At 42.2% G+C, this 25461-nt stretch overlaps 1 protein-coding gene across 3 annotated transcripts in view; it reads right to left on the reverse strand.

The window, feature by feature from the left end:
- The window catches only part of ADGRL4 (adhesion G protein-coupled receptor L4), a 167558-nt gene extending 152503 nt beyond the window's left edge, over positions 1 to 15055 (reverse strand). For all 3 annotated transcript variants that reach the window (XM_060232084.1, XM_060232085.1, XM_060232083.1), the window contains exons 1-2: positions 14783 to 15055; positions 9147 to 9311 (exon numbers count right to left, since the gene is read on the reverse strand). In XM_060232084.1, coding sequence (XP_060088067.1) covers positions 9147 to 9311; positions 14783 to 14903 — 286 coding nt within the window. In that variant the 5' untranslated portion in view covers positions 14904 to 15055. The remainder of the gene's footprint in view (positions 1 to 9146; positions 9312 to 14782) is intronic.
- Positions 15056 to 25461: the final 10406 nt, after the last annotated feature.

A 25461-nucleotide genomic window follows, 5' to 3' on the forward strand; every position in this document is an offset into this window, starting at 1 on the left:
GCAGAGTAAGAACACTTACAAGAGTCAGAACTCAGGTTGGGGGGAGGATTAGAGAAAGGAACTTCAGCAGTCAGTGAGTGGCCTTCTGAACATCTTTACAGTTCCTTGCGGTAGAGCTATGCCTCAGGCCAGCCTTTGCCAGAACCATTTTGTAACCTCAGGCTATGATGAAGTGAACTAGAATAGAAATACTCTCAGCCCACATGTTTCTGGCATGTAAGGCCAAAAATATCACAGAAAGAGGATTTAAGAACTTCTTTGGATGGATTCAGACCAATGGGCCACTGAGCCCAATAGTGTCTGCTCTAATTGGCAGTGACTGTCCAGAATTTAAGAGAAGTATTTCCCCAACTGCTACTTTTATAGCCTTCTGCAGACCTTATACAAGCAAAGCACAAGCTCTATAACTGACCTTTGGTTATATTTATACAATACATGTGAATCCTCCTACTCTCAATAGTTAGCCAAGCTCTTAAAACATCTATTATTTTTATTCAGTCATATTTTCAAAGGCAACACTGAAATTTGTATTTGAGTTCTTGTGTCTTCTCTTTCCTGCCACACTAGCTCACATTATGATCTTTCAATTTACTCCTCACCTTTCTTTCAGCGTAGAAGAGTCATAAGAGATTACATTGTATGCTTTGTTTTCTGTTCACAGCAGTAGCTTCTGCAAGACTGTAGTTTTTTTAGAAGTAAAACATAAATTTTGCGGATAGTTCAGACTGCATAGCTTGATAAGTAGGGGCTATAATCTAAATATTAAATAGGTGATTCCTGTATATAATGCTGTGAAAACAGTATTCATATTGTTTTAAAAGAGACCGTATTAAGGAAATAATATGCTGTGTTACTTGTGCAAGTACTATATATTCACTAAGTTTAGCAGTTAACAGAGACTTATCTCCATTTGTCTGGGAAGGCCAATGGAAATCAGACTACTAAGTAATCTGAAGTGGTTATCACTGACCAGCTTTTAAGGAAATATCAATGTGAAAAAAAGGCTATTTCACACATGCAGGCTAGTCATTTGTGATTTGCATCTGGGAACAAGCCACCAAGAGAATTTCATTTTACTGCAAGTACAATGCTTTTTAATAGTCATCTCACATTCAGGTTTGAATAACCAAAGTGAACTGTCAGGCTTGGTAGAAGGCAAATTCCAAGGCAAGTACAGACTGGGACCAGATCTATCCTGACTCATACAACAAGAGCAAGAAAACATCATACATTTTTTCCAGGGAACTTTGATGTGTCATTTACGAGGGCATGTTAAGGTTTTCCAATGGGGAGAATAGCAGCTTCTCAGGGCCATTTTAAGTCAGGAAAATTGTGGGGGGGGAGAGGTAGTCCCTGTTTGCCATGGTCCCAATATGAATTAGATGCGCATGTGCCTAGAAATCATGGAACTCCCAGGCCACATCTGTTGCCCCAACAAAGGTTAGGACCTTGGGAAAATGTAGTCCGTAGTTTAGAGGTGTCAAACTCATTTGTTATGAGGGCTGGTCTCACATAAATGTCATGTTGTGGGGCTGGGCAATGTGTGCCATAAAATGTTACATGAGGTATCAGAGATATAAACCTTATAAAAATTATTTCAGATGCCACGTGACAATAGCAAATGATTGGATTAGGTGCAATATTCAGAGGGGTAGTAGGCATGGATATATCAGCATTGGTAATGAGACAGGAAACCTAGGTCTCAATTTGGTCCAGGAGGATTCAGTCCAGGAGGATGCAAAGAATAAATGGAAATAAGCAGGACTTTTTTTGTAGAAAAAACCCAGCAGGGACCCATTTGCATATTAAACCACACTCCCTGATATCACCAATGTTTCATACAGGGCTTTTTTGTAGAAAAAGCCTGGCAGGAACTCATTTGCATGTTAGGCCACACCCCTGACATCAGCATTGTTTCACACATAGCTTTTTTGTAGTAAAAGCCTGGCAGGAACTCATTTGCATGTTAGGTCACACTGCCTGATGCCAAGGAAGCCAGAACTGCATTCCTGCTCAAAAAAAGCCCTGGAAATAAGTTTAAAGAAGTGAACAGTGACTCATGAAAGCTCATACCCTACCACAAATTTTGTTAGTCTTTTTGGTGGTACTGGATTCTTACTCTTTCTACTATTAGAAACCACAACATTCAAAGAGCAGTTCTCAAAAGAACTCTCTCAGCCCCACCTACCTCACAGGATGTCTGTTGTGGGGAGAGGAAGGGAAAGGAGATTGTAAGCCACTCTGAGTGAAGGGCAAGGTATAAATCCAGTCTCTTCTCTTCTTCTTTCACCCCCTCCCGCTTCCTCTGAAGCTACTTACACTGAAAGAAGCCCCATCCTTCTTTGTATCATTTACTGAGTTACTAGCTTCAGCATGTTGGAGTAAGGTGACTGCCTGCTTCCTCTTATCCCTTAAAGTTGCACACTGCAGCAGCAGGAGAAATTGAGATGAAGAAATTATCTTGTAATGCCTTGGGCAATTGCTGGAAGTGATATCACACTGTCCTGTGACATCCATTCCCACCCCCAAAAAAGCTCTGTGTTGGAGACTGTGGTACTGGTGGTTTCAAAGTACAATAGAAAGCTGGCAGGCCAGGGCTTCCCTTTTCTGACAAGCTCCTCTGGCAGCACAAGGGTTTACTCTTGTCAGAATTACTGCTTTTAAACTCCCAGTACTTTATATAATCAAGTGATGTTCATGCATGTGTAAATTATCCCTATATTATAAATCCTATATTTGCTTTTTAAAGTGTATTTTCTAAATCTTGTGAAATATTTGGTTCTCTGCCAAGACAATTGCATTTTTGTGTAGATTTGTTAAAAAAACACACACAAATAAATTACTTTTGAGAAACCTTGGCAACTCTAATTGCTATTCACTTAGGAAGGAAAAGGCACGATGGTTTTTCATAGTCCTTACTTCATCTGAAATGAAAAGTAGACCTGATGCTACTGTTTCTTTCTCACGTCATCTGCCTGCTTTCTGATGCAGATTGATTCATCTTGCAGAGTGGAAATTGCAGACAACATTTACAAGGGAATCTTGTGGCTATTGTATCTCCCCTCTTCCTGCTTGCCTTCATAGAACAAACAGCTCAGCTTCATTGTCCTCCCATATTTTAGGAAGTTAAAGTAAACACTGTGATCACACTGTTTACTTCAATATCCTGAATTCTGCCAGCAAAACAGCAAATTGGCAGTCAGCAGTCATGAAGCAGCCAGTTCTGAACTACAGAACAGCCTAGGAAAGCTGCAACAATGTCAGCTCATTTTGATCTTGTATAGGGAAAAAAAATCCCACTACATTGAATTTTATCCCCTTTCTTTGTCACTCACTGTTATTCAGAAGTCTGAATTGTTTTTGAATAGGGGTTTTTATGGAGCATTGAAGTTCCATTTCTCTGTCATTTAGATATGGTTTATATTCATCATACCTAAAACTCTTATTGTAATACAAAGAAGCTGTTCGGCTCTCTGACCTGTTTTCCTCATTGAATTCCTTATCAGCTTCCTTTACATCCAACAAAAAATTCCTTTTTATCACTGCAAAGTCTCTTCATGGTTTGTTACTCCGTCCCCTTATTATAATCCTGCTGGAAATTCTCCTTTATGTAAATAAGGCGTTCTAGGTTTTGACTAAGAGCCCCGTGGTGCAGAATGGTACAGCTGCAGTACTGCAGTTGAAGCTCTGCTCACGACCTGAGTTCAATCCCAGTGGAAGCTGTATTCAGGCACCCAGCTCAAGGTTGACTCAGCCTTCCATCCTTCCGAGGTCGGTAAAATGAATACCTGGCTTGCTGGAGGGAAAGTATAGATGACTGGGAAAGGCAATGGCAAACTATCCCATAAAAACAGTCTGCCATGAAAACGTCATGATGTGACGTCACTCCAGTGTCGGAAATGACTGGTGCTTGCACAGGGGACTACCTTTACTTTTTTAAGATTTTGACTGATATGTGATGAATTGCAAGAACCTCAAGAACATGCATCATATTCTGAATGGCAGCTTCATGATAAGAAGTGAAGGTGCCAATATCCGGCTCATCTGAAAGTGGAAGATCATGTCCTCTTGTACAAGACAGAAAAGAGATGTCCTCCCATCATTACTTTCTTGCCACTGCAGCCTTCCATGCTATATATCACAATTTTCTCATTAGGTCTCATTAGGTCACAAGAAATGGCCAGGTGCGGCCTGTCCATTAGGCAGCCATGCAGCCACTGTGCTCGCCCTCACTGGGGGCAGAGATGGGATGCCTTGCCTAAGGCGCTGGCTGTGCATCAGCAGCCTAGAGCCACTGCTGGGATTGGCTTTTCAAGGGGTACTGGGTACTGCAAAAGTATATAGGGGGCAATTATCCCAAGGTTTATCTAAAACTTGTCCAAATGATTTTTTTTTTAATTACATTATAAGACCCCTCAATTGTTCCTGACACTACATGATATTATGAGGTGAGGGGAAGCGTGCATTGCTGGATTTTTTATTCTGTTTTGAGGGCTTACTCCCATGTCTTCTGGAAAAGTTCTGGATTCAGCTTAAGGAGCCCAGAAACTGGTGTGTCAATTGGAATATTAACTTTGCTAACTAAAACAGCTGCTGACTTGCCATGAAAAATAGATTGTACAGGACTGGATTTCACACATAAGGGGGAAACTGTTAGCATGCATAACCATGTCATACTTTTCTTTGAACCCCAGCCTCAAATTTGTCACTGGAAAGCCCCAGATTATAGGACTGATTGCTAACCAAGCATGAAGACTGAAAAATACACACACCTGATTAACACCTGCAATGAACAAGAAGACCAGTCTCATGACTGATAAGAAGAGTTCAGATGAACATGCTGTTTTGTGATACTGGGAATGTGTTATGGGTATGGGTGTTTGCTAGGGTTGCCAAGTCCAATTCAAGAAATATCTGCGGACTTTGGGGGTGGAGCCAGGAGACATTGGGGAGGAGCCAGGAGCAAGGGTGTGACAAACATAATTGAACTTCAAGGGAGTTCTGGCCATCACATTTAAAGGGACCGCAGATCTTTTAAATCCCTTTCCTCCATGGGAAATAATGAAGGATAGGGGCACCTTCTTTTGAGGCTCACAAAATTGGACCCCCTGGTCCAATCTTTTAGAAACTTGGGGGTAATTTGGGGAGAGATACTGGATGCTATGCTGCAAATTTGGTGCCTCTACCTCAAAAAACAGCCCCCCCCCAGAGCACCAGATACCTGCGGATCAATTCTCCAGAGTCTATACTCCTGTGTATAGTTTGCTGTAAGTTGTATCCTGCTACGTAATTTTGCATTATTTATTGGGTGCCATTAACATTTATGCTTTCCTTCAATACTGTTTTTCGGACTCCTGGTTGGTCCTACTATCCAAATTCTATTTCAGAGTTTATTGAGCATACCGTTCTATTGATTGCATTGAGTACTATTAAATGGCAGGCTATAATTAATGTACATTTAGGAGGGTAGCTGTATTGGTTTGAAGCGGAAGAACCAAGTCTGAGTCCAGTGGCACCTTTAAGACCAAAAAAAGGTTTTATTCAAGGTATAAGCTCCCCTCCTGAATCTTTCTTCATGGAACGCACCACATGAAGCTATGAGGAATGAAACTTTATCAACCTTGCAAAGAAACTCTGTACAGCTACAGCCTGATATTTTCTTTCTTAAAAAATGCAAAAACCTGGACTTTTCTGAAGAAGTGTGCTTGTACCCAAAACGTTATACCTTGAATAAAACTACATTTGTCTTAAAGGTGCCACTGGAGTCACACTTTGTTCTATAATTATGCAACAAAATAAAACAGACACACCCCGAAAACTGCAGATGGGGGGAGCACTGGCCCAAATGTGTAGCACAGGGGTGGCCAAACTGTGGCTCAGAGCCACATGTGGCTCTTTCATACATATTGTATGGCTCTCAAAGCCCCCCACCCCACCCCACTGACCAGTCTGAAGAAGGTATTTGTCTCTTTAAATCATTTATCCAAGCCAAGCTAGCTGGTCACTTGAAGAATGCATTTAAAGTTAATGCTGCCTTCTTTCTACCTCTCCCTCCCTCCCTCTCTCCTCCTCCATTTATTTGCCTTTCTTCCAGTCTTGTGGCTTTCAAACATCTGATGTTCATGTCTTGCAGCTCTCAAACATCCAACGTTTATTCTATGTGGGCTCTTACAATGAGCAAGTTTGGCCACTCCTGGTGCAGTACTTTGAATGATTTCTCTCATGTGATCATCCCTGGGACACCATGGTGGCTATTTATTTGATCAAATGTGTATCCTGCTCCTTCCCCCCCACCTCCTTCGGAATGGGACTTGAGGTGACTTCCAACATGTAAGAGACACTCAATAGAACGGTACAGACAGAAGATCCAAAAAATTGAAAAGAAAATTAAAACAATGAGCAATCTATCCCAGATAATATATTTCCACCCTGCAGGAGGGCTGGATTAAGAGATGCGGGTGGCCTGGAGTCTGGACCCCCACCCCTCCACTCTTTTCCAAACCTCGCAAGCAAGCCCTGCGGACACTCCACCCCCACTCGCCAAGGCAAGACAAAGGGAAACTCCGACAGAGAAGAACATCACCTTTGCTAGGGATTTAAACACCCCTTCTTCCCCCCGCACGTGGTGAGAGCTGGATTTCTCCCTTCTGAGACTGCAAGGATTGACTGGGGAGGGGACCTTCCCGGGCTTCGGCTGCAAGGCTTTTCCTGCTTTGGCCTGTCTCAAGCCGCCACCTCATCCCCCAGTTCAGTTTCCCCTACGCCACCGCCCCTGGCCTCTCTAGCAAACAGCTCGGCTCTTTTAACCCTTCTGCGGCTGCAGAGCCCAGCAAGAAAAGCCCCCTGCCTTCCCTGTAAAGACCGCCCCTGCCCCTGCTGGACTTGGCTTCGTTCAGCCTGGCTGCGGTCAGCGAAAGCCCTCTAGTGCGGCTCAGTAGGGCTGCTCGGGAGTCACAGCTGTTTCAGAAAAGGGGGGGGGGGGGCTGAAGCTGGTTCCCAGTTTTTTCCTCCTCCACCCAATAATAAGGACTGGGAAACTCAATGGGGGAGAGTGGCACCAAAATTGGCGCCCCCCCCGCTTCCGGATTTTTGGAGAGCGGGAGAGGAGGCTGCAAATTCGGAGGTCCCCCGCCAGGGCTGGGGAGTTGGGAAGCCTAGTGTTTGCAGTCCCCTGGGTTCCATAGTAAACAATAAACAAGAGGAAAATTAAAGTCTCCCATCTGTCTCAACCTCTTAGAGATGATGCTACCTCTGTCCAAGGGAAATGTAGAAAAGTCCAGGAGGAAGGCAGGTTTTGGTAGCAGTTTATCTTTGGCAATAGATTTTATTTGCAGGTCAAAGGCAGCCTTTTCTACTTTGAAGATGTCTTGAGGCCTCTGAAGGCCTGTTTCTTCCTCCTACTTCTCAGAAGTTTGATGGTTGAGAGGTGTACACTTACAGGAAATTAAACAGACAACTGACATCTTTTGATGTTCCAATCCCTTTTTTGCCTATGCCTTTTTTTTTTAAGGAAAAGGAAACTGTTACTCTTGATAAAGTCTTGAAGACTGCAGTTACTGTAGCTTGTCTGATTAACAACACAGCATTCCAAAGTTGGGGAGGAGAAAGGAGGTATTTAAACAGCATCATTAAATATCTCATTAAAAGCTAGCTATTACTGAACAGGTGCAAAATTGTTAAATTGATGTTAATGACAGCAACAGTGGATATTACCACCTCTCTAACTAGCAAAATGGGCAAACATACTTATATGCTCTGCATGCCTTTTGGGGAGCTGCACATTCTATACAAACACACAGTCTACACTGATGATAGCAGAGGTATTGTAGAAACCAACGGTTATAAATTGAAGAATGTTAAGCTTGTATATCCAGGAGATGCTTCATATCAGCTGGAGATCAATTATAAAAGTGGGAGATCTCCAGGCCCCACCTGGAGGCTGGCAAGCCTGGTTCTCAGAAGAATTCAAGAAACATTAATGAAGTTTTGTGCTCTTTGCTGTCATCAAGAAATACAATTTTGCTTTCTTCCCAGAATATTTCTCATATATAACACTTTCTCTCTGTATAGTAGGCTTTTTGATGCTCTAACAGAGTTCAATCCACACAAAAAACCAACAGTGAAATCAGAAGATGTGAAATATTTAGGTTATTGTGTCCTGTCAGTCTCAATGGAATTTGAATGTGTTTATATAATTTCAGTGATGCAGGAAGCAAAGAGACTCTAGTAGTGATCCCTGGAGAGCCAACATTTTCTAAAAAGATATATAACCTACGTTATATCCTTATGATGACAACAGCAAAAAACATATGAATATAATACCTAGGGTTGCCAGGTCCCCCACTGGAGGGGGTGTAGAGTTGCCAACTCCAGGTAGGGGATTGTGTCTGGGGAGGACAGGGACCAATGCCATAGAGTCCACCCTCCAAAGCATCCATTTTCTCCAGGAGAACTGATAACTGTAGTCTGAAAATGAGTTGTAATTCCAGGGGATCCCCAGGTCCCAGCTAGACTCTGGCATCCCTAGGCATATCCTATTCCCATACCACTCATTTTTGATGCCTCTTACCCCTCCACTTTTCCCCATTATGTCTGCACAAAGTGGCTTTGATTGCCAGCCGTCTTCCCCTGCTGAGCCATGCAGTAATGTTACATTCTGGCTCAGAAGGAAAGGGGGGAAGCTCTTTAAAGAGCTGAAAGGGGGAGGGGATGACCCAAAGAAACAAGCTGGTGTGGTTTAGTGGTCAGTGTCAGACTAGGATGTGGGACAACTAGATTCAAATACCCATTCTGTCATGGAAGGTTGCTGGGTGACCCTGGGCCCCTCATAGTCTCTCTCAGCCTAACACAAGCAGGGTTACAAACCTCAGATGGGGCCTCCTGGTGGATCAGTTCCCATCAAAGAAATGGCAGCTTCAGAGGGCAGACTGTATGGCAGTATGAAGATCAGAGTGATGGCATGCTGGTATGTCACTATTGTTGTCAAGATAATAAGTAAATGAAATATTTAATAGAATAATAGAATCACAGAATTGGGAGGGGCCATTCAGGTCATCTAGTCCAACCCCCTGTTCTATGCAGAATCAGTGAAAGCTATAAAATAACAGTAACCAGAACAAAACATATTGAAGTGGGAGTTGGCCTACCGTAACAACCAGGTTTGTCAGGTGCAGTTATACCAGGGCCAGTGAATCCTGGACTACAATAACAGCCTTGGACTCCATTGCGAACTTCACATTTGGCATGTTCATGGCATGTGTTGGTGCAGTTCTGGGAGCTGTAGCTATGGCCCAGTATTGTGGACATAAAGGCTGAATAGAATGGACAAAAATTAGTTTCATGTTTATTTAATTATTTAAAATATTGCTATAATACCTTATCTCAAGGTGCAAGGCGGTTAACAAAACAACACACTGCAAACACATAGAAACAATATCACAGTCCATCAACAAGTTTTTAAAAGTTTTTTTAAAAGCCAGATCCACCCAAACTGTTCACCCTTCACCAAGTGCCCTCTGAAATAAAACTTTTTAAAATGCCTTCCTCAATGTGGAAAAGGAAAGTGCCCTCCACACCCATTCTAATAAGCGATTCCAAAGTACCAGTCCTGCCTCAAAAAAATCCCCTTGATTTTTACCAGATCAACAGTCCTAAGGAAGGGCACTACAAGCTGAGCCGCAAATTACATCAGATGCAGCGGGGTCCCTTGGGTTTGGCGTCTACTTTCACAGACATTGGTGTGTGGAGGAATGGCCTCAGGAATGTGTAGATGTGGGGTGGAACAGAGATTTGACTTTCTTGGAGTTTCTCCCGATTTTGGTAGCTGTTTGGTTGTGGGGAGATGAGTTGGCAGACCACACAGTCCACTTCTGGTGCAACAACTTAGCAGTGGTGCATGTTATCATTTCCCTCACTTTCAAATCCCCCAGGGTGATGAGGCTGGTTCAGGCCTTCACCTTTGTTGCCTGAGGCTCAATATTTTATTTTTCACCAGGCATGTGCCCGGGGTGGCTAATGGGGTGGCTGAGGCTCTCTCCCGCAAACAGATGCAGAGGTTTCGCCAGCTGGCCCCAGACGCAGATCTTCTTCCGACAATGATGCCCCCCAGGATATGGATGATTGGCAGGTCGAGGCCGGCAGAGCAATAAGTCTCGCCATTGCTCCTAGTACCAGAAAATCGTACAACAGGGCAGTATGCCAGTTCGAGAGTTTTAGGAGCAAAGTTGGTAACAAAAGGGGATGGCCCCTATATGGCCCACTATAGTGTATTGTTAAGGTGCAGGGGCTTAGCAGTCTGATCTATTCGGGGCCAGCTGTCTGTGTTGGCCTTTGCCAGTGAGGCTTTGGGTTTCCAGGAGAATACTGGTGACTTCTGCATTAAGAAAATGTTGGAAGGTTGGTCTAGAGAAGTTGGGCCCAGGTGGGATCCTAGGCAACCAATTTCCCCTGCAGTTCTTAGGGGTTTACGATCAGTTTGAGGCCAGGTATGCATGTCAGAGTACAAAACGCTGCTCTTTCACGCCGCCTCTCTCATGGCGTTTCTCAGGGCTCTGCAGGTGAGTGAGCTGGTGGCTCAGTCCAAACAGGATGTGGCAGGGAGGGCCTTGATGGCCCAAGACATTCGTCTGGCTGGCAGATCTGTATATGTCACAGTTCATCATTCCAAGACCCATCAACTGCAACTGGGGGATACTATTAGTTTGGGTTCCTGTTCTGACATCGAGCTCTGTCCTGTAGTGGCTTTAACACGCTACATGGTTGCTCGTGGTTTGGTTGCCAGCCTATTGTTCCGTCATGGGGACTGCAGTCCCCTGATGAAGCATCAGTTTTGGACAGTGACGTGCAAGGCCTTTGCTATGCTGGGCCTGTCGGGAGTTAAGTTTGGCACCCATTCCTTCCATATAGGAGCAGCATCTACTGCTGCTGCCCTGGGGTACTCCCCACCTTCCATTCAGAAGCTTGGTAGGTGGTGTTCCTCGGCCTATAAGGGCTATGTTCGCCCTCTTGCACTGCAGTAACTAGCATTACGTTGTTAGGGGGCTATGTTATTCATTGTTTCTTCTTTCTCAGGTGCTATGGTCTGTGGAGAGAGACGACGCGTCCTCATATGCGGACACAGCTTCATGTTTTGGGCTGCCCATTGGGGTAGGAGAACTTTGGCCGGGTCACAGCTGGGGCTCAGCAAGTGGGCCATCATTAAATGGCGTGGACGGCAGGGTCTCCATTGGTCGGGCCTGTTGCCCCTATTGTTCGAAGATGTTCACGTTTTGCTGCCACATGTTGTGGTGATACATTTGTGTGGTAATGATTTGGGCCTGCTCAAGGGAAAAGCCCTTCTGTTGCAGGTCAAAGATGACTTTGCAGTCATCAAGAGGCGTTGACCGCAAGCCTTGATTGTGTGGTCGGCCATGATCCCACATCAGGTATGGCGTTGGGCATGGGACCCATGGGCAATTGAGAGAACTCACCGCAAAGCCAATTTAGAACTTTAAAAAGCCCTCGAGGGGGGTTTGGGCCACTTTCTTTCTCATCCTGGAATCTGGGCTGATTGCTCGGATTTATACAGGAACGATGGCATCCATCTTTCGGATAAAGATAATGACATCTTTTTGGAGGATTTGAAACTGGGGCTTAAGGAAGGGTTGGGCGTTTAATGGGCGCAGCTGCCTAAGCAGAGACTTGACATCGCGGTGGCTGGGTTTTTGCCTAAACTTCCGTTATGCAGCTCGGTGAGCACCTGTAGCACCCCAGTTTTGGGGCACAGGGTCTTGCTAAATCATTCCTGGACTGTGCGGGCTGGTTGAGTGATGAAGCAGACTGCCTTGGGTTTGCATGGATTGATTCGTCTGTTAGCCGTGCGGCTAGGGGTTGGAACTCCAGGGCATAACCTTTGCTAGACCAGCTGAGTATGAGCCATGCATTTTGGCTATACCTAGGGGCAGGGTGGCTCGCCAGTTATGCAGTAGGGGAGGGGTATTTCGTCCCCTGGCCCTGCCGTGCTGCTGGTTATGTTTATAGCCCTTGTGTTAATGTAATAAATAAAGAAAGTGGTCCTTTAGTTACCCAAACCCTTGTGTCCATCTCTTCCTTCTGTCGGGGGGAGGGGGGGGGAGCAATGCAGCTCCCATCCAGAGGCAGGCTGCACAGCCTTGCGTCTGGGGGCCGTTTTGACTCCTCGCAAGGAGAAGGAGCGGGCAGGGCATCATCAGGGGTGGGGGCGGAGCTGGCATGCCCTAATGGTGGGCTCCGCTCCCTCCTCTCATTCTTCGCCTCGTGCCCGGCCCTCCCTCCTGCCCTTGATGCAGTGTGGGCGACAGCTGGTTGCTCTTGGTTTTGGGGGACCGGGTAGGAATTTTTTCACCACTTCTGTTTTCGCTGTTGGAAGTGATGTTTTTCGCCTACCTCACACTGCTTGTAGAAAGGATTGTGGAATTGGCTGGGGTGTGGCTGGTTAAATAGGTCGGTCACTTTTCAGGTTGGCTGGGTTTTTGCCTAAACTTTAAGAATGTAAGAGAAGCCATATTAGATCAGACCAATGGCCCATCCAGTCCAACACTCTGTGTCACACAGTGGCCAAAAAAAAAAAAAATTATATATATACACATTGTGGCTAATAGCCACTGATGGACCTCTGCTCCATATTTTTATCTAACCTCCTCTTGAAGGTGGCTATGCTTGTGGCTGCCACCATCTCCTGTGGCAGTGAATTCTACATGTTAATCACCCTTTGGGTGAAGAAGTACTTCCTTTTATCCGTTTTAACCTATCTGCTCAGCAATTTCATCGAATGCCCACGAGTTCTTGTATTGTGAGAAAGGGAGAAAAGTACTTCTTTCTCTACTTTCTCCATCCCATGCATTATCTTGTAAACCTCTATCATGTCACCCCGCAGTCGACGTTTCTCCAAGCTAAAGAGCCCCAAGTGTTTCAACCTTTCTTCATAGGGAAAGTGTTCCAGCCCTTTAATCATTCTAGTTGCCCTTTTCTGGACTTTCTCCAATGCTATAATATCCTTTTTGAGGTGCAGAAATCAGAACTGCACACAGTACTCCAAATGAGACCGCACCATCGATTTATACAGGGGCATTATGATACTGGCTGATTTGTTTTCAATTCCCTTCCTAATAATTCCCAGCATGGCGTTGGCCTTTTTTATTGCAAACGCAAACTGTCTTGACATTTTTAGTGAGTTATCTACCATGACCCCAAGATCTCTCTCTTGGTCAGTCTCTGCCAGTTCACACCCCATCAACTTGTATTTGTAGCTGGGATTCTTGGCCCCAATGTGCCCAGTACCGAGCCCTGCGGCACCCCACTGCTTACTGTCCTCCACTGCAGAGACTGCCCATTTATACTCACTCTCTGCTTCCTATTACTCAGCCTTTTTTTGATCCAAACCCTCATGTCTGTCTCTTCCTTCCATCTGGGGGGGCAATAAGCCATTCCAAAGTACCAGTCCTGCCTCAAAAAACCCCCCTTGACTTTTACCAGATCAACAGCTCTAAGGAAGGGCACTACAATAAGGTGGTCTTGAAGAACACAGCTGTGGGAATTGAGCTGAAGAAATCAGCTTCAATCTATGTTCAGCCCACAAAATGATATACATGCAAAAAATGTTTCACAATGGTTTAGAAAGAGCTTTAAAGATTACCATCTTTTCTGTGGTCCCCTCTCCTTTAGGCAAAACTGAAAAATCACTCTTTATCATTCCCAAATAATGCAGCAGAAGGAGTGAGTAAACATTATCAGCACAGTTTCCCCTTAACAAGCATTTTCAAATTACGTTTTCTGAAAACTAGCACAACAATGCAGCCATATGGAAGATAACATTTACATGCAATTGCAATAACAGTTCTGAACAGTTTCCCAATTTCCAGGACTATGACCATGATCTGGAAAAGTAAACACCTTAGGCATTATTGGCTTCCTTTGAAGATGGGATACTAAATCACAGATGGGTTGTTAAACCCTCTTTAACCCTGGTGATTATGGGCAGTGTCTGTGTCACAAACATTTGTCTTTCAAAACTTTTACATATTTCTCTTTCATAATAATCACCTATATTATCTCAACATGAAAAAAGGATATGAACCATACTATTAGAAAATAAGAAGCAATTTGCTCAACTGTCTTGTCACATGATAAACCAAGTGTAAGCTTCTTGTGTAGTGCTCTAATGAACAGGTATGTTACTGCTACAGCCCTGACATTACAATTCTAAGATTAATTGCTTCAAGAGAAATGGAAGCCATTTTCTATGAATAATAATGACCAAAGTTTTTGCAAAGGTTAGTATTAAACAGCTTTGTAAATAATCTAGATATATGTGGTTCCTCTAGTGTATTATTCATTATTAATATGCATTTATTTCCTACAGATAACTTTTTAAGCTTAAAAAAAGTGTTCTGGGCACTTTTGTGATCTGAAATATCAGAGCATCAAGTTATTCTTGCAAATGTTGTAGTACAGTAAGAGATATATTCTTAAAGAACAATCCAAATTCATTCTAACCAATGGGAATTTTGCCATCAACTTCAATAAGAACTGGTTTGTTTGTCCCTCTCCCTTACCCACCAACTGGAATTTCCCTGCTGAAAAAATTGGGGGTGTCAAATCTAGCAGCAGCAGTCAGCTGTAAGAACTGCCATAGCAGGGCCTCTGAAAATTATTGTATTATTATTGTAGCCTACAAACTGTCTCATCCTTTCCCAAGCCCTGTAGACTAGTTTTATTTTCTACATTCACTTTATATTTTATTTTCATTTGAAAAAAAAATACTCACCTAGAAACAGGAGAAGTTTCATGGGTGGTGATTCTAGGAAGTGTTCAGCAGTAAATCCTTTCGCAACAAAAAGATTAGTCCTGCCATAGAACATGTGAGCATCTGTAAAACGTTTGCACATGTCTATAAAGAGAATGAAATCCCAGTGATGTTACTACTGTTACACTGGCATTTGCCCTTAGTTACACTGCTTCAAATACTTGAAGGATATGACGATATATGTGCTAATGATGAATAACAATTCAACTGGAAAGGAAAGGCTGACAGAATGGATGAAGGGTTCAAGTGGGAGACATATGAGCAGAAAAGCTGAGCAGATGAGGTGTTAAGTACCTAGGTAAAAATTAATAAGGACAAAGAAATCAAGAAACAATTTGGATTAGCACACTGGATGGAAATGCAGGTTGGAAGGAGACTGCCAGAATTTTGGAAGACTGGGGGAAATAGTCTGGGAGCCAAAAGGGGTAATGAGAAGAAGCAAAGTGACAGCAAGCCCTCATCTGAAGATGGTCACAGGATTCAGAGTTCTTGGGCATTCGCCATTTGCTTCTGTCTGGACTGTTTTTCCTCAGTGTTCCAGGATGGTCAGCCTGCTCTCTGAGAATTGTGTCTCTTTAAGAGTAGTAACATAAGAAGGAGGTACAGGAAATCCACTGAGATTTCTTTTGTGTGGAAAACAAAGATACAAAGCCAAAGGAGGAAGAAGGCAGGAAGCTGAATGAGCAGCAAGGAATTTCAGGGCCAACACTCCTGCAGCTTAAGCAGGGAAGTATGTGTTAAGGCCCTGAAGGAATGACGTTATTATGATTAGAGGAGGAAAGGAGTGTTAAAGATGGGGGGAGGGGAAGGAGGATTTTGCTAACATGGAATGGAGAAAAATAATCTTGCATGAACATGATCACAGTGTAGGGTAGTAGATGTTATTTCCTGCTAGAACTTTCATCTGCTATGACTGTTGTGATTATTTGAGTCTTCTATGAAACTCCTAATTACTAAATGTAAATAGGTACTAGAAAGAGTAGTATAGAATACTCTATGTGTGTGTAACATGGCTCACTCCCTGTGTTATGTCCTAGTGTCATGTCTTGAGGTCTTGATTAATTGGAGTGCAGTTGCTTCGTATTAAAATGATGCCCAAATAACTGTTTAGGGCTGCTTTAACCTCTCAATTTAGCCATGTCATCTAACATGACTCAATTACTATATAGAAAACATTTCCACTTAGGAAGAAATACAGTATGTATTTACTCAAATGTCAAGACTAGGTTTTTTCACAGGTATGCAATTTAAAAAAGAGGGGAGTGTCTTACATTTGCATACAAGGTTTATATTTTTGTGGTGAGAATGTCCAACAATATTTTTAATGCGTGTTACATTTTTTAAGGGAGTCAGTTTACTTTCAGGGTCATCTTCCTTTTTCAGTAAATACAGCATAAAACTACATGTAAACAATCAACCAAATTTTTACATTCTTTTTTCATATGCAGGGAAAAAAAAAAACTTTTTCCATGGATGAAAAACATTATATTTAAAGAGGCCTTGCACTTTTCATACCAGGGTTGATTCACCTGTTCTTGGTTTTATCATGCAACAAATGATTTGTGTACATGGCTACTGCATGAACCAGATCACACCTCCAATTAGATGTTATAAGTGTGCATGTGCAGCCTACTGAGTCAGCATCTAGGAATAAAGTACATAGTTCAGCCTGCAGAAAGGTATTTGTAAAGAAGAACATCACATGGGACTGGGCAGAAATAGGCCATAACTGTATTCCCTACAGATTCTACAAATTGCTGTTTATATAGGCACAATACTCCAATACTGCTAATATCCCATCTGCAGACAGTGAAACTGTCAAGTCCATCTGCTAGATAACTCAGGACAGTTAGTTGCTGAAGACAGCAGATGTTGTGAACTGCTTGAGCTGCCCGCTGTCACTGACCTGGGAGCATGACTGGCTAGTGGTTGCAATGATGAACTCATCTATTAGGAACTTGTTGACCTTCTTCTTTGTCCCTTTGTGGGCTCCATGACTCCATTCCGCTTTTCTGCCAAGCACTGGGCAGACAGGAAAGACTAAAATGTAGGATATAGGAGTACAGAGTGATATGTTGATCAGATTGATACACTGCTCATTCACACAGCTTAACCAGAAAGTACTGTGCTTTGTGGCTGTCTGCCTGGCCAAGGGTTGGGGGCAGAAGTCTAGAAGGTGATATGCAGGGCTTTTTTGTAGCAGGAACTTCTTCGCATATTAGGCCACACACACCCTGATGTAGCCAATCCTCCTGGAACTTACAGTAGGTCCTGTATGAAGAGCCCTGTAAGCTCCTGGAGGATTGGCTACATCAGGGGTGTGTGGCCTAATATGCAAAGGAGTTCCTGCTACAAAAAAGCCCTAGTGATATGAAAGGAAAGGGAAAAAAACACAAAACAAACGATCCTTTACAAATAAAGTTATCCTCTAAGTGAAAATAAATTCTATTTTCAAAATAAAAAGAAACCTAAAATAAAAATTAACCTCCTTCCTTTATTTGCTTGCCCTATTTGGCAGGTGAACAACCCATCACAAAGTACTGTATACACTCAAACTTAGATGTCTGTTTCTACAGAACTTTCATGAGCACTGCAGCATTTTCTTCTTTAGTAGCTGTGTTCACCAAATATGGACCACAGCCATGGGAAAAAATCATGGGGAAAAAATCTAATTGGGATTTAGAACCTAGACCGCTGATAAACCACTAAACATTTCATCTCCATGCAGCTTGGTATGGTCACTACTTTGTCATAATTTTAAATAGCACATTTAGTTTTTAATCTGTTTTACTAACCAGGAGCCTTCAAGTAATTTTTTTTTACTAACCAGGAGCCTTCAAGTCATTGGACTTGAACATACTTTTGAATAATCAGTTTTTAAAATGCATTTCCTTGTCCTCCTCCTTCTACAGGTTGAGAAGGTATTGCAGGATAGACCCATCAGCAATCTAAGCATTTGTTAAATTGATTTTGTTCATGCAATTCTTTGTGTATCTTCAGCAGCACTTCCACAGTACTTTTTGAGGCCTGACAAAAATGAGGAACCATATAAGAATCTTATAGGTGAAAAGGAGTAGAGATCTTGATGAGGAGCTTAGATGAACTGGGAAGGTAGGAATGAAAGGTGAAAAGCCAAGAGGAGCAGGAAGGGGGTCAGCTCATAAAACCATTAAGGATAATATGAGAAGTTTACATCAGATGTAGCGGGCCACGGAGAGCCAGCAAAGATGACAATTTAGGAATGTCAGAGCCTTATCTTAATGGAGGATTATTTTCACAACAGATTAGTGGCAAAACTGAATGTTGAGGGTATCAGCTGAAGCCTGAAGAAAATGAGGTTGCAGTAATCAAGGATGAAGAGGATGATGGACTTGACAAGTTTTATATTTTTGTGGTGAGAATGAAGAGGAAATGGAAGATTTTAGAGACATTTGGGAGATAAAACCACCTGGATTTAGTGATAATATCTACCAGTATATAGGGATAAAGAGAGGAGTGACACATGAGAAGGAACTGTAAACCATGTGAAAAAATGCTTTCAAAATCTGCTGTATTGCCAAGGCTTTCTTATTGCTGTGAAATCTCAGGAGTCACTGATGGGGAAAAATCCTCTATATAGTCAAAATTTCAAAAACTTTGGACTTGTGTATATAAAATACAGTAGGGAGTTTAAAAAATTGTAATTGACAAGTTTTATAAAATTATATTTAAATAAGTCAAATACTAGGAAATGGTAAGAGTGACAATACTGCAACTGAATTCTATAAAAAGACAGAATACACATCCATCATTGCTGCACTCAAGTCAACAGTACTTGAAATCCACATTGTCATGATGCTCTGGATGGAACTTGCATAGTTGATCTTCATTGTATTTCAGTGGTTTGTGGTTTTCTTTAAACAAAATACATGGTAGAGTTTTGCAATTGTTTTCCATTTACATTCTCAACAAACTTCCCATTATTTCATTCATTTCAAAAGAAATGAACCCTCAGTAGCCACAAGACTTCCATCTCATGATGGAAGCAGTGAAACTTCTCAAGCACTGCTGCTATCGGAGATAACATTTGATATTGAAGTAGCCTTGGACTGATAGGAGGCATTGAAGAGGAGGAGGAGATTGGAGTTATACCCCACCCTTCACTAGCCAAAGGAGTCTCAGAGCGGCTTACAAATCTCCTTTCCTTTCCCCTCTCCACAATGGACACCCTGTGAGTTAGATGGGGTTGAGAGAGCTCTCCCAGAACTGCTCTTGAGCAGAACAGACTTGAGAGAACTTGTGGCTGACTCAAGATCACATCAGCAGGAATCAAACCTGGTTCTCTCATATAAGAGTCCATGCACTTAACCACTACACCAACCTGGCACAGGGCCTGTTCCAGGACAGTAAACTCCTATTGTCAGAATGTGAGCTGTCTCCTTTGCCAAACTTTGTGCTTCTCAGTGTAGTCTCTGGGTGGAAGTCTGTCTAATCTTCTTGTTCAAGGAGCAGTACCAAGGATCTGCCCAGTCAGGTTGGTCTACGGCTTCCAGGATGCCAAACATTCCACCCCTGGGTAGCAGTTTGATACATTTGATGCCAGATGTAATATGACATGTATGGTACTTTTGTTATTTGTTATGTTCCCCTCTCTCACAACAAGAAAGTGGCCCCATTTGGGGAACAGGACAAGCACTGGCAGAACTGCAGGAGCATAGCTAATAGTAAACATTTGAACTTCCTGCATTATATACAGGAGAGCAATAAAAAAGCACCTCTGCCACTTTTACTGGAACTGTAGCTTTAGCTTTATTTGTAAGGGCTGATGGCTCAGCATGGTAGGGGTTTCAAAATAAGATGAGCTGGAAAGTAGTAGTAGTAATAGTAATACTAATAATGATACTAATAATCAGGTAAATAATAAAAACCCAAGACTGACCAAGAGAGAGATCTTGGGGTCGTGGTAGATAACTCACTGAAAATGTCAAGACAGTGTGCATTTGCAATAAAAAAGGCCAACACCATGCTGGGAATTATTAGAAAGGGAATTGAAAACAAAACAGCCAGTATCATAATGCCCCTGTATAAATCGATGGTGCGGTCTCATTTGGAGTACTGTGTGCAGTTCTGGTCACTGCACCTCAAAAAGGATATTATAGCATTGGAGAAAGTCCAGAGAAGGGCAACTAGAATGATTAAAGGGCTGGAGCTCTTTCCCTATGAAGAAAGGTTGAAACGCTTGGGACTCTTTAGCTTGGAGAAACGTCGACTGCGGGGTGACATGATAGAGGTTTACAAGATAATGCATGGGATGGAGAAAGTAGAGAAAGAAGTACTTTTCTCCCTTTCTCACAATACAAGAACTCATGAGCATTCGATGAAATTGCTGAGCAGACAGGTTAAAACGGATAAAAGGAAGTACTTCTTCACCCAAAGGGTGATTAACATTTGGAATTCACTGCCACAGGAGGTGGTGGCGGCCACAAGTATAGCCACCTTCAAGAGGGGTTTAGATAAAAATATGGAGCACAGGTCCATCAGTGGCTATTAGCCACAGTGTGTGTGTGTATACATAAAAATTTTTTCCCACTGTGTGACACAGAGTGTTGGACTGGATGGGCCGTTGGCCTGATCCAACATGGCTTCTCTTATGTTCTTATGTTCTTTTATTGGATGGATGTGGCTTGAGCAGGATTGGCTCACACTGTCTCTGCCATGCCATTGGTTGGGTCTGCTCTCCCCCACCCACCGCCAGCTCCATCAGGCAAGAACCCCAGCAGAAGGCCACTGACCTTTGACGGATACAGTTCTCTCCTGACAGGGAGCTTACTGAGCAGGACTGCTTCTCCTCAGGGCCTGTTATAGGAAGTCCAGGACAGTCTGTCTGAGAGCAGGCAAGGAGGTGTGAGGGTGTAAAACAGGAGAAAGATTTGTGGTGCCTGGCCCCCCAGCCCCCCCTCCCCCAGCTATGGGCCTGTGTTCATGAGAAAATAGTAGGGTTCCTTCTCTTCAACTGAGCCAAAAAGAATGTTCATTCACAGCAGGGAGGGGCCCTTTCCACCTGCCAATACTCTTCACTCTTTCTATTCCAATTAGGCGACAATGGATTCACATGACAGAATGGATTCTGAGGGATAGGCCTTTCCTCCTGGAGAACCACTGTTTCCAATCTCCAGGTGAGGGCTGTAGAAGCTGACTGGGCGATTTCAAACCAGCCTAAACTCTCATGGGGCTGTTGTTGTTCAGATCAAAGGGGGGAAGGGAGAGGAGAGAAGAATGATGTAAATTGATGTAATGGCTGAGGACTCCTCCCTATTAAACAGTCTGTCAGAGAGAAACTGTTGGTCTGAAATGTATCACTACAGGCCTCTGAGGGAGGAATTTCCTCCTGGGGAACCACTGTTGCCAATCTCCAGGTGAGGGCTGTAGAAGCTTGACTGGGTGATTTCAAACCAAGCTAACCTGCCTCACGGGGTTGTTGTTCAGATAAAAGGGGGGGAGAGGAGAGAGGAATGCTGTAAGCTGATGTAATGGCTGATGACTCCTCCCTATTAAACAGTTTGTCAGAGATAGTCTGTTAGACTGAAAGGTCTCACTACAGGCCTCTGAGGCAGAACTCACTAGGCCCAGTGCTGTCTATGGCTGCCAGTTCCAGGTTGGTGAGAAATTCCTGGAGATTCTGTGGTGGACTTTGAGGAGGGCATAGGAGTTAGGGCTTCAGAGTGGGGTCTGCTGGACCCAGGTCCTTGCTGTGGAAGCTGACTGACTGATTTTAGACCATCACAGACTTCCAGCCTAACCTGCCTCACAGGGTTGTTGTTAAGATCACATGGGGGGAGTGAATGATGTAAACTGCTTTGATCCCCACCCCCCACTGTGAAGAAAGACTAATTTTCCTGTATAGAGGCTGCTAGAGTGGGAAGGAGATGAAAAGCTGAAGTCAGAGGGACAGATAAAGGGAAGGGGATAGATTGCCAACTCCAGGTTAGGGAATTCGTGGATATTTAAGGGGTGGGGTTTGAGGAGGGGTGGAACCTCAGACAGGTACAATGCCATTTCCTCCTAGGGAACCACTGGCGATCACTCAGATTTACAACTGCTCTCTAGATAGCAGAGATAAGCTTCCCTTGAGGTGGGGGGAAGTTAATGCCTTCACTTGGGTGGGTGGGAAGACAGCAAGCATGGCAGGCACTTGCCCAGAGCCTCCTTCTAGAGCCCGTTGTATTTTGTTAAATTTTGTAATTCTGCCTGTTTACTCTTTGACATATTTTTACACAGAATTTTTGACTTTTCTTTGTTCACATAAAAGCCTGCCAGTTCACCATATTCTTTAATTTTTTGAAGCAGCAACATTGTAACTTGAGTCGGGTTTTCGTTTATAAACATAGCATCATCTGCAAAAGCTCTGTATTTTTTAAGAAAAACCATTCAATTTCAGACCCTTTATCTCCTTATCTTCTTGGACTTGCATAAGCAATATCTCTAAAGCCATTATAAATATCAAATGGGGATAGAGGGCATCCTTGTCTTGTTCCTTTACTAATTACCATTTTCTCTGTCAAGTCTGCATTAATACAAAGTCTTGCTTGTTGGTCAGTATATATCGCTTTTACCATTCTCTCAAAGTCTTCACCCAATTTCAATTTCTCCATTACTGCAAACATAAATTCCCAATGTACATTGTCAAAAGTTTTCTCTGCATCTGCAAAGAACAAAACCACTTCTTTTTCTGGATGTTTATCATAGTATTCAATTATATCAATTACAGTTCTAATATTGACTCTGATCTGCCTTCTGGGAAGAAACCCTGCTTGTTCTTCTTTAATAAAGTTATTCAAATGCTGCTTCAGGCATTCTGCTAGTATACTAGCATATATTTTATAATCATTATTAAGTAATGAGACTGGTCTATAATTTTTTACATTTGTGGCATCTCTGTCTTCTTTTGGAATTAATGAGATTACTGCTTCTTTCCAGGTATTAGGTAGCTTCCCCTCAACTCTTATAATGTTTCAGAAGCTTTGAAAGTAGAGTCTCCTTAAAAACTTTATAATACTTTGCTGTAAATCCATCTGGACCAGGAGCTTTCTCCAATTTTATTGAATTAATTGCCGTCTCTATTTCTTCTTTTTCAATCGGGTCATTTAACATTTTCTTCATATTTTCAGTTAAAAGTTTTACATTTATTTTCTGTTAAATGTCTCTATTTTTCCTTTATCCACCACGTGGCTGAGTCTGCTTGCGAAGAGGGCAAGATAGAAATGTAAAGTAATAAATAAATAAACAAACAATTTTGCATAATATTTATAAAATTCTCTTTTAATTCCTTCCTGATCCACAATTTTTTTTATCTCCCGAAATTATTTTATTGATAGTTTTATTTTCCCTTTTTCATTTCATTGCCAGGCCAAGTATTTTCCCGGTTTGTTAGCGCTCTCAAAATATTTTTGTTGAAGCCTTTTTAAGTTCCATTCCACTTCTTTATTTAGTAAATGTCTTAGTTGTTCTTGTAGAATTGTAATTTCCTTTGAGATTTTCTTTTTCCCTGGCCTTTTTTTGATTTCCCTCTCTATTTTTCCAATTTCTTTTTGTAAATCCATCATTTGTTTTTCTTTAGCTTTTTTATCCTTATTATTCAGTGTGATTAAAATGCCTCTCATTACTGCTTTGTATGCATCCCACACCGTTTGGTATTGGACATCATTATTTTCATTTAATTGGAAGAAAGCTTTGGTCTCTTTCTCCAGAGCCTCTACTACCTCTTTTTTCTGCAGTTATCTGCCATCTCAAAGTCTTTTTAGTGTCCTTCGCAAACCACATTATTGGGTTATGATCTGCACTTATTTTAGGAAGAATCTCTATTTTTTTTTGTTATCAACCCCAATTTTTTTGTAATCCCACATATCAATCCTTGAGAAAGAGTTATGTCTTGCTGAAAAGAATGTATAGTCTCGCACTGTTGGGTTCATTTCTCTCCAAATATCCACACAGTTTTCTTGTTTAACTAATTCAAAAAAGATTTTGGCAATTTCCCTTCTTTATTTTTTTCCCCAGATTTATCCAAAATATTCTTAACCGTTCCATTAACGTCTCCCATTATCATAATTTGCTCATATGTCACTTGGTCAAGTTGTTGCATAATATCCTTAAAGAAAGAGTCTTTAGCTCCATTAGAAGTATACAATCCCAATAGCAAAGTTCTTTTGTGGTTTAACATCACTTCCACTGCAATAAACCTATCATCATTGTCTTTAAAGATCAGTTTTGGTTCTAAGTCCTGCTTCACATAAAAAAAAAAACCACACCTCTTTTTTTCTCCTTGGCCAGTGAAAAAAATTCCAAAACTAATTGCTTATTCCATAAAAATTTGTAATCCAATTGTTTAATATGTACTTCTTGCAAACAAATAATGTTACACTTTTGCTTCCCAATCCAATGAGTCATAAACAAAGAAATTTAGTAATTCAAAGATACAAAAAAATACAATCCAGTAATATAAAAGATAACCAAATATCCAGATATACTAAATACAAAATATAAAATATATTATTAAGCAGAGCTTTGTTTGTAGAAAAAGCCCAGCAAGAACTCATTTGCATATTAGGCCTTACCACCTGACATCACCATTGTTTTGCACAGGGCTTTTTTGTAGAAAAAGCCCAGCAGGAACTCATTTGCATATTAGGACACCAAGCCAGTCAGAACTGCATTCCTGTGCGCTCCTGCTCAAAAAAAGCCCTGTTATTAAGAGAAAAAGTCATTAAAAACCAAAGATAAAAGTTTTGCCACAGCAAGAGTTAAACTTGGATCTAGGGTTGCCAAGTCCTCTTCATCCCCTGGTGGGGGACTTTTGTGCATGCGATTTGTGTGCATGAGATGAATGACATCATTCAGAAGCGACATCATCAAAATGGCGGCGCCTGTGCAGGGCCGCTCTAGGCATTTCCGGGAAAACTCTATGGTTTTTTCCAGATGCTCTAGCCATTTGGGAGGTACAAAAGTACCATAGAGTTTTAACATCCCAAATGACTGAAGCATCTGGGAAAACCATAGAGTTTTCCTGGAAATGCCTAGAGTGACCCCGCACAGGTGCTGCCATTTTGATGATGTCACTTCCGAGTGACGTCATCCTGGTTGGGAGATTTCCAGCCCGGACCAGGGGCATTGACAGCCCTACTTGGATCAGTATTAGCTAAAAGTTTTGTAACTGTTTCTTGTTTTGAGATATGTCCTCACTTCTGAATGTATTTTGTGATCCATTTGTCTCTGGCAATTTCATGCTTCTTACAGTCAACGAAGAAGTGCCAAGTCACAAAATCGTTCAGAAAAAGGAATCCTTAGGAATCTGCTTGCTAGCTTCCCTTGTGGTAAAACATTTAATATAGCCTTAGTAAAGAGAATTCTATATTTGAGGAATAGATACAAATGTATAGTATGCAGCCTTAGAACAGGGAGACCCAAATAGTACAGAGAGAATACCCTACATGCCCTACATGCCCTACAGCTGGTGCTCCGTTTATCAAAGTATGTAAGTGTGTAAACATAAGGGAAGATAACACATCCATGCCTTTTTAAAAATTTAAAATATATGCTCCATCTTTTCCAGTTGGATCATTTCAGAAAGAAAGAAGGGACGAGAACCTTGACTAAAAAGTACTTCA

This window comes from Heteronotia binoei, chromosome 2 (assembly GCF_032191835.1).
Source record: "Heteronotia binoei isolate CCM8104 ecotype False Entrance Well chromosome 2, APGP_CSIRO_Hbin_v1, whole genome shotgun sequence".
In the NCBI taxonomy this organism is placed as follows: Eukaryota; Metazoa; Chordata; class Lepidosauria; order Squamata; family Gekkonidae; genus Heteronotia; species Heteronotia binoei.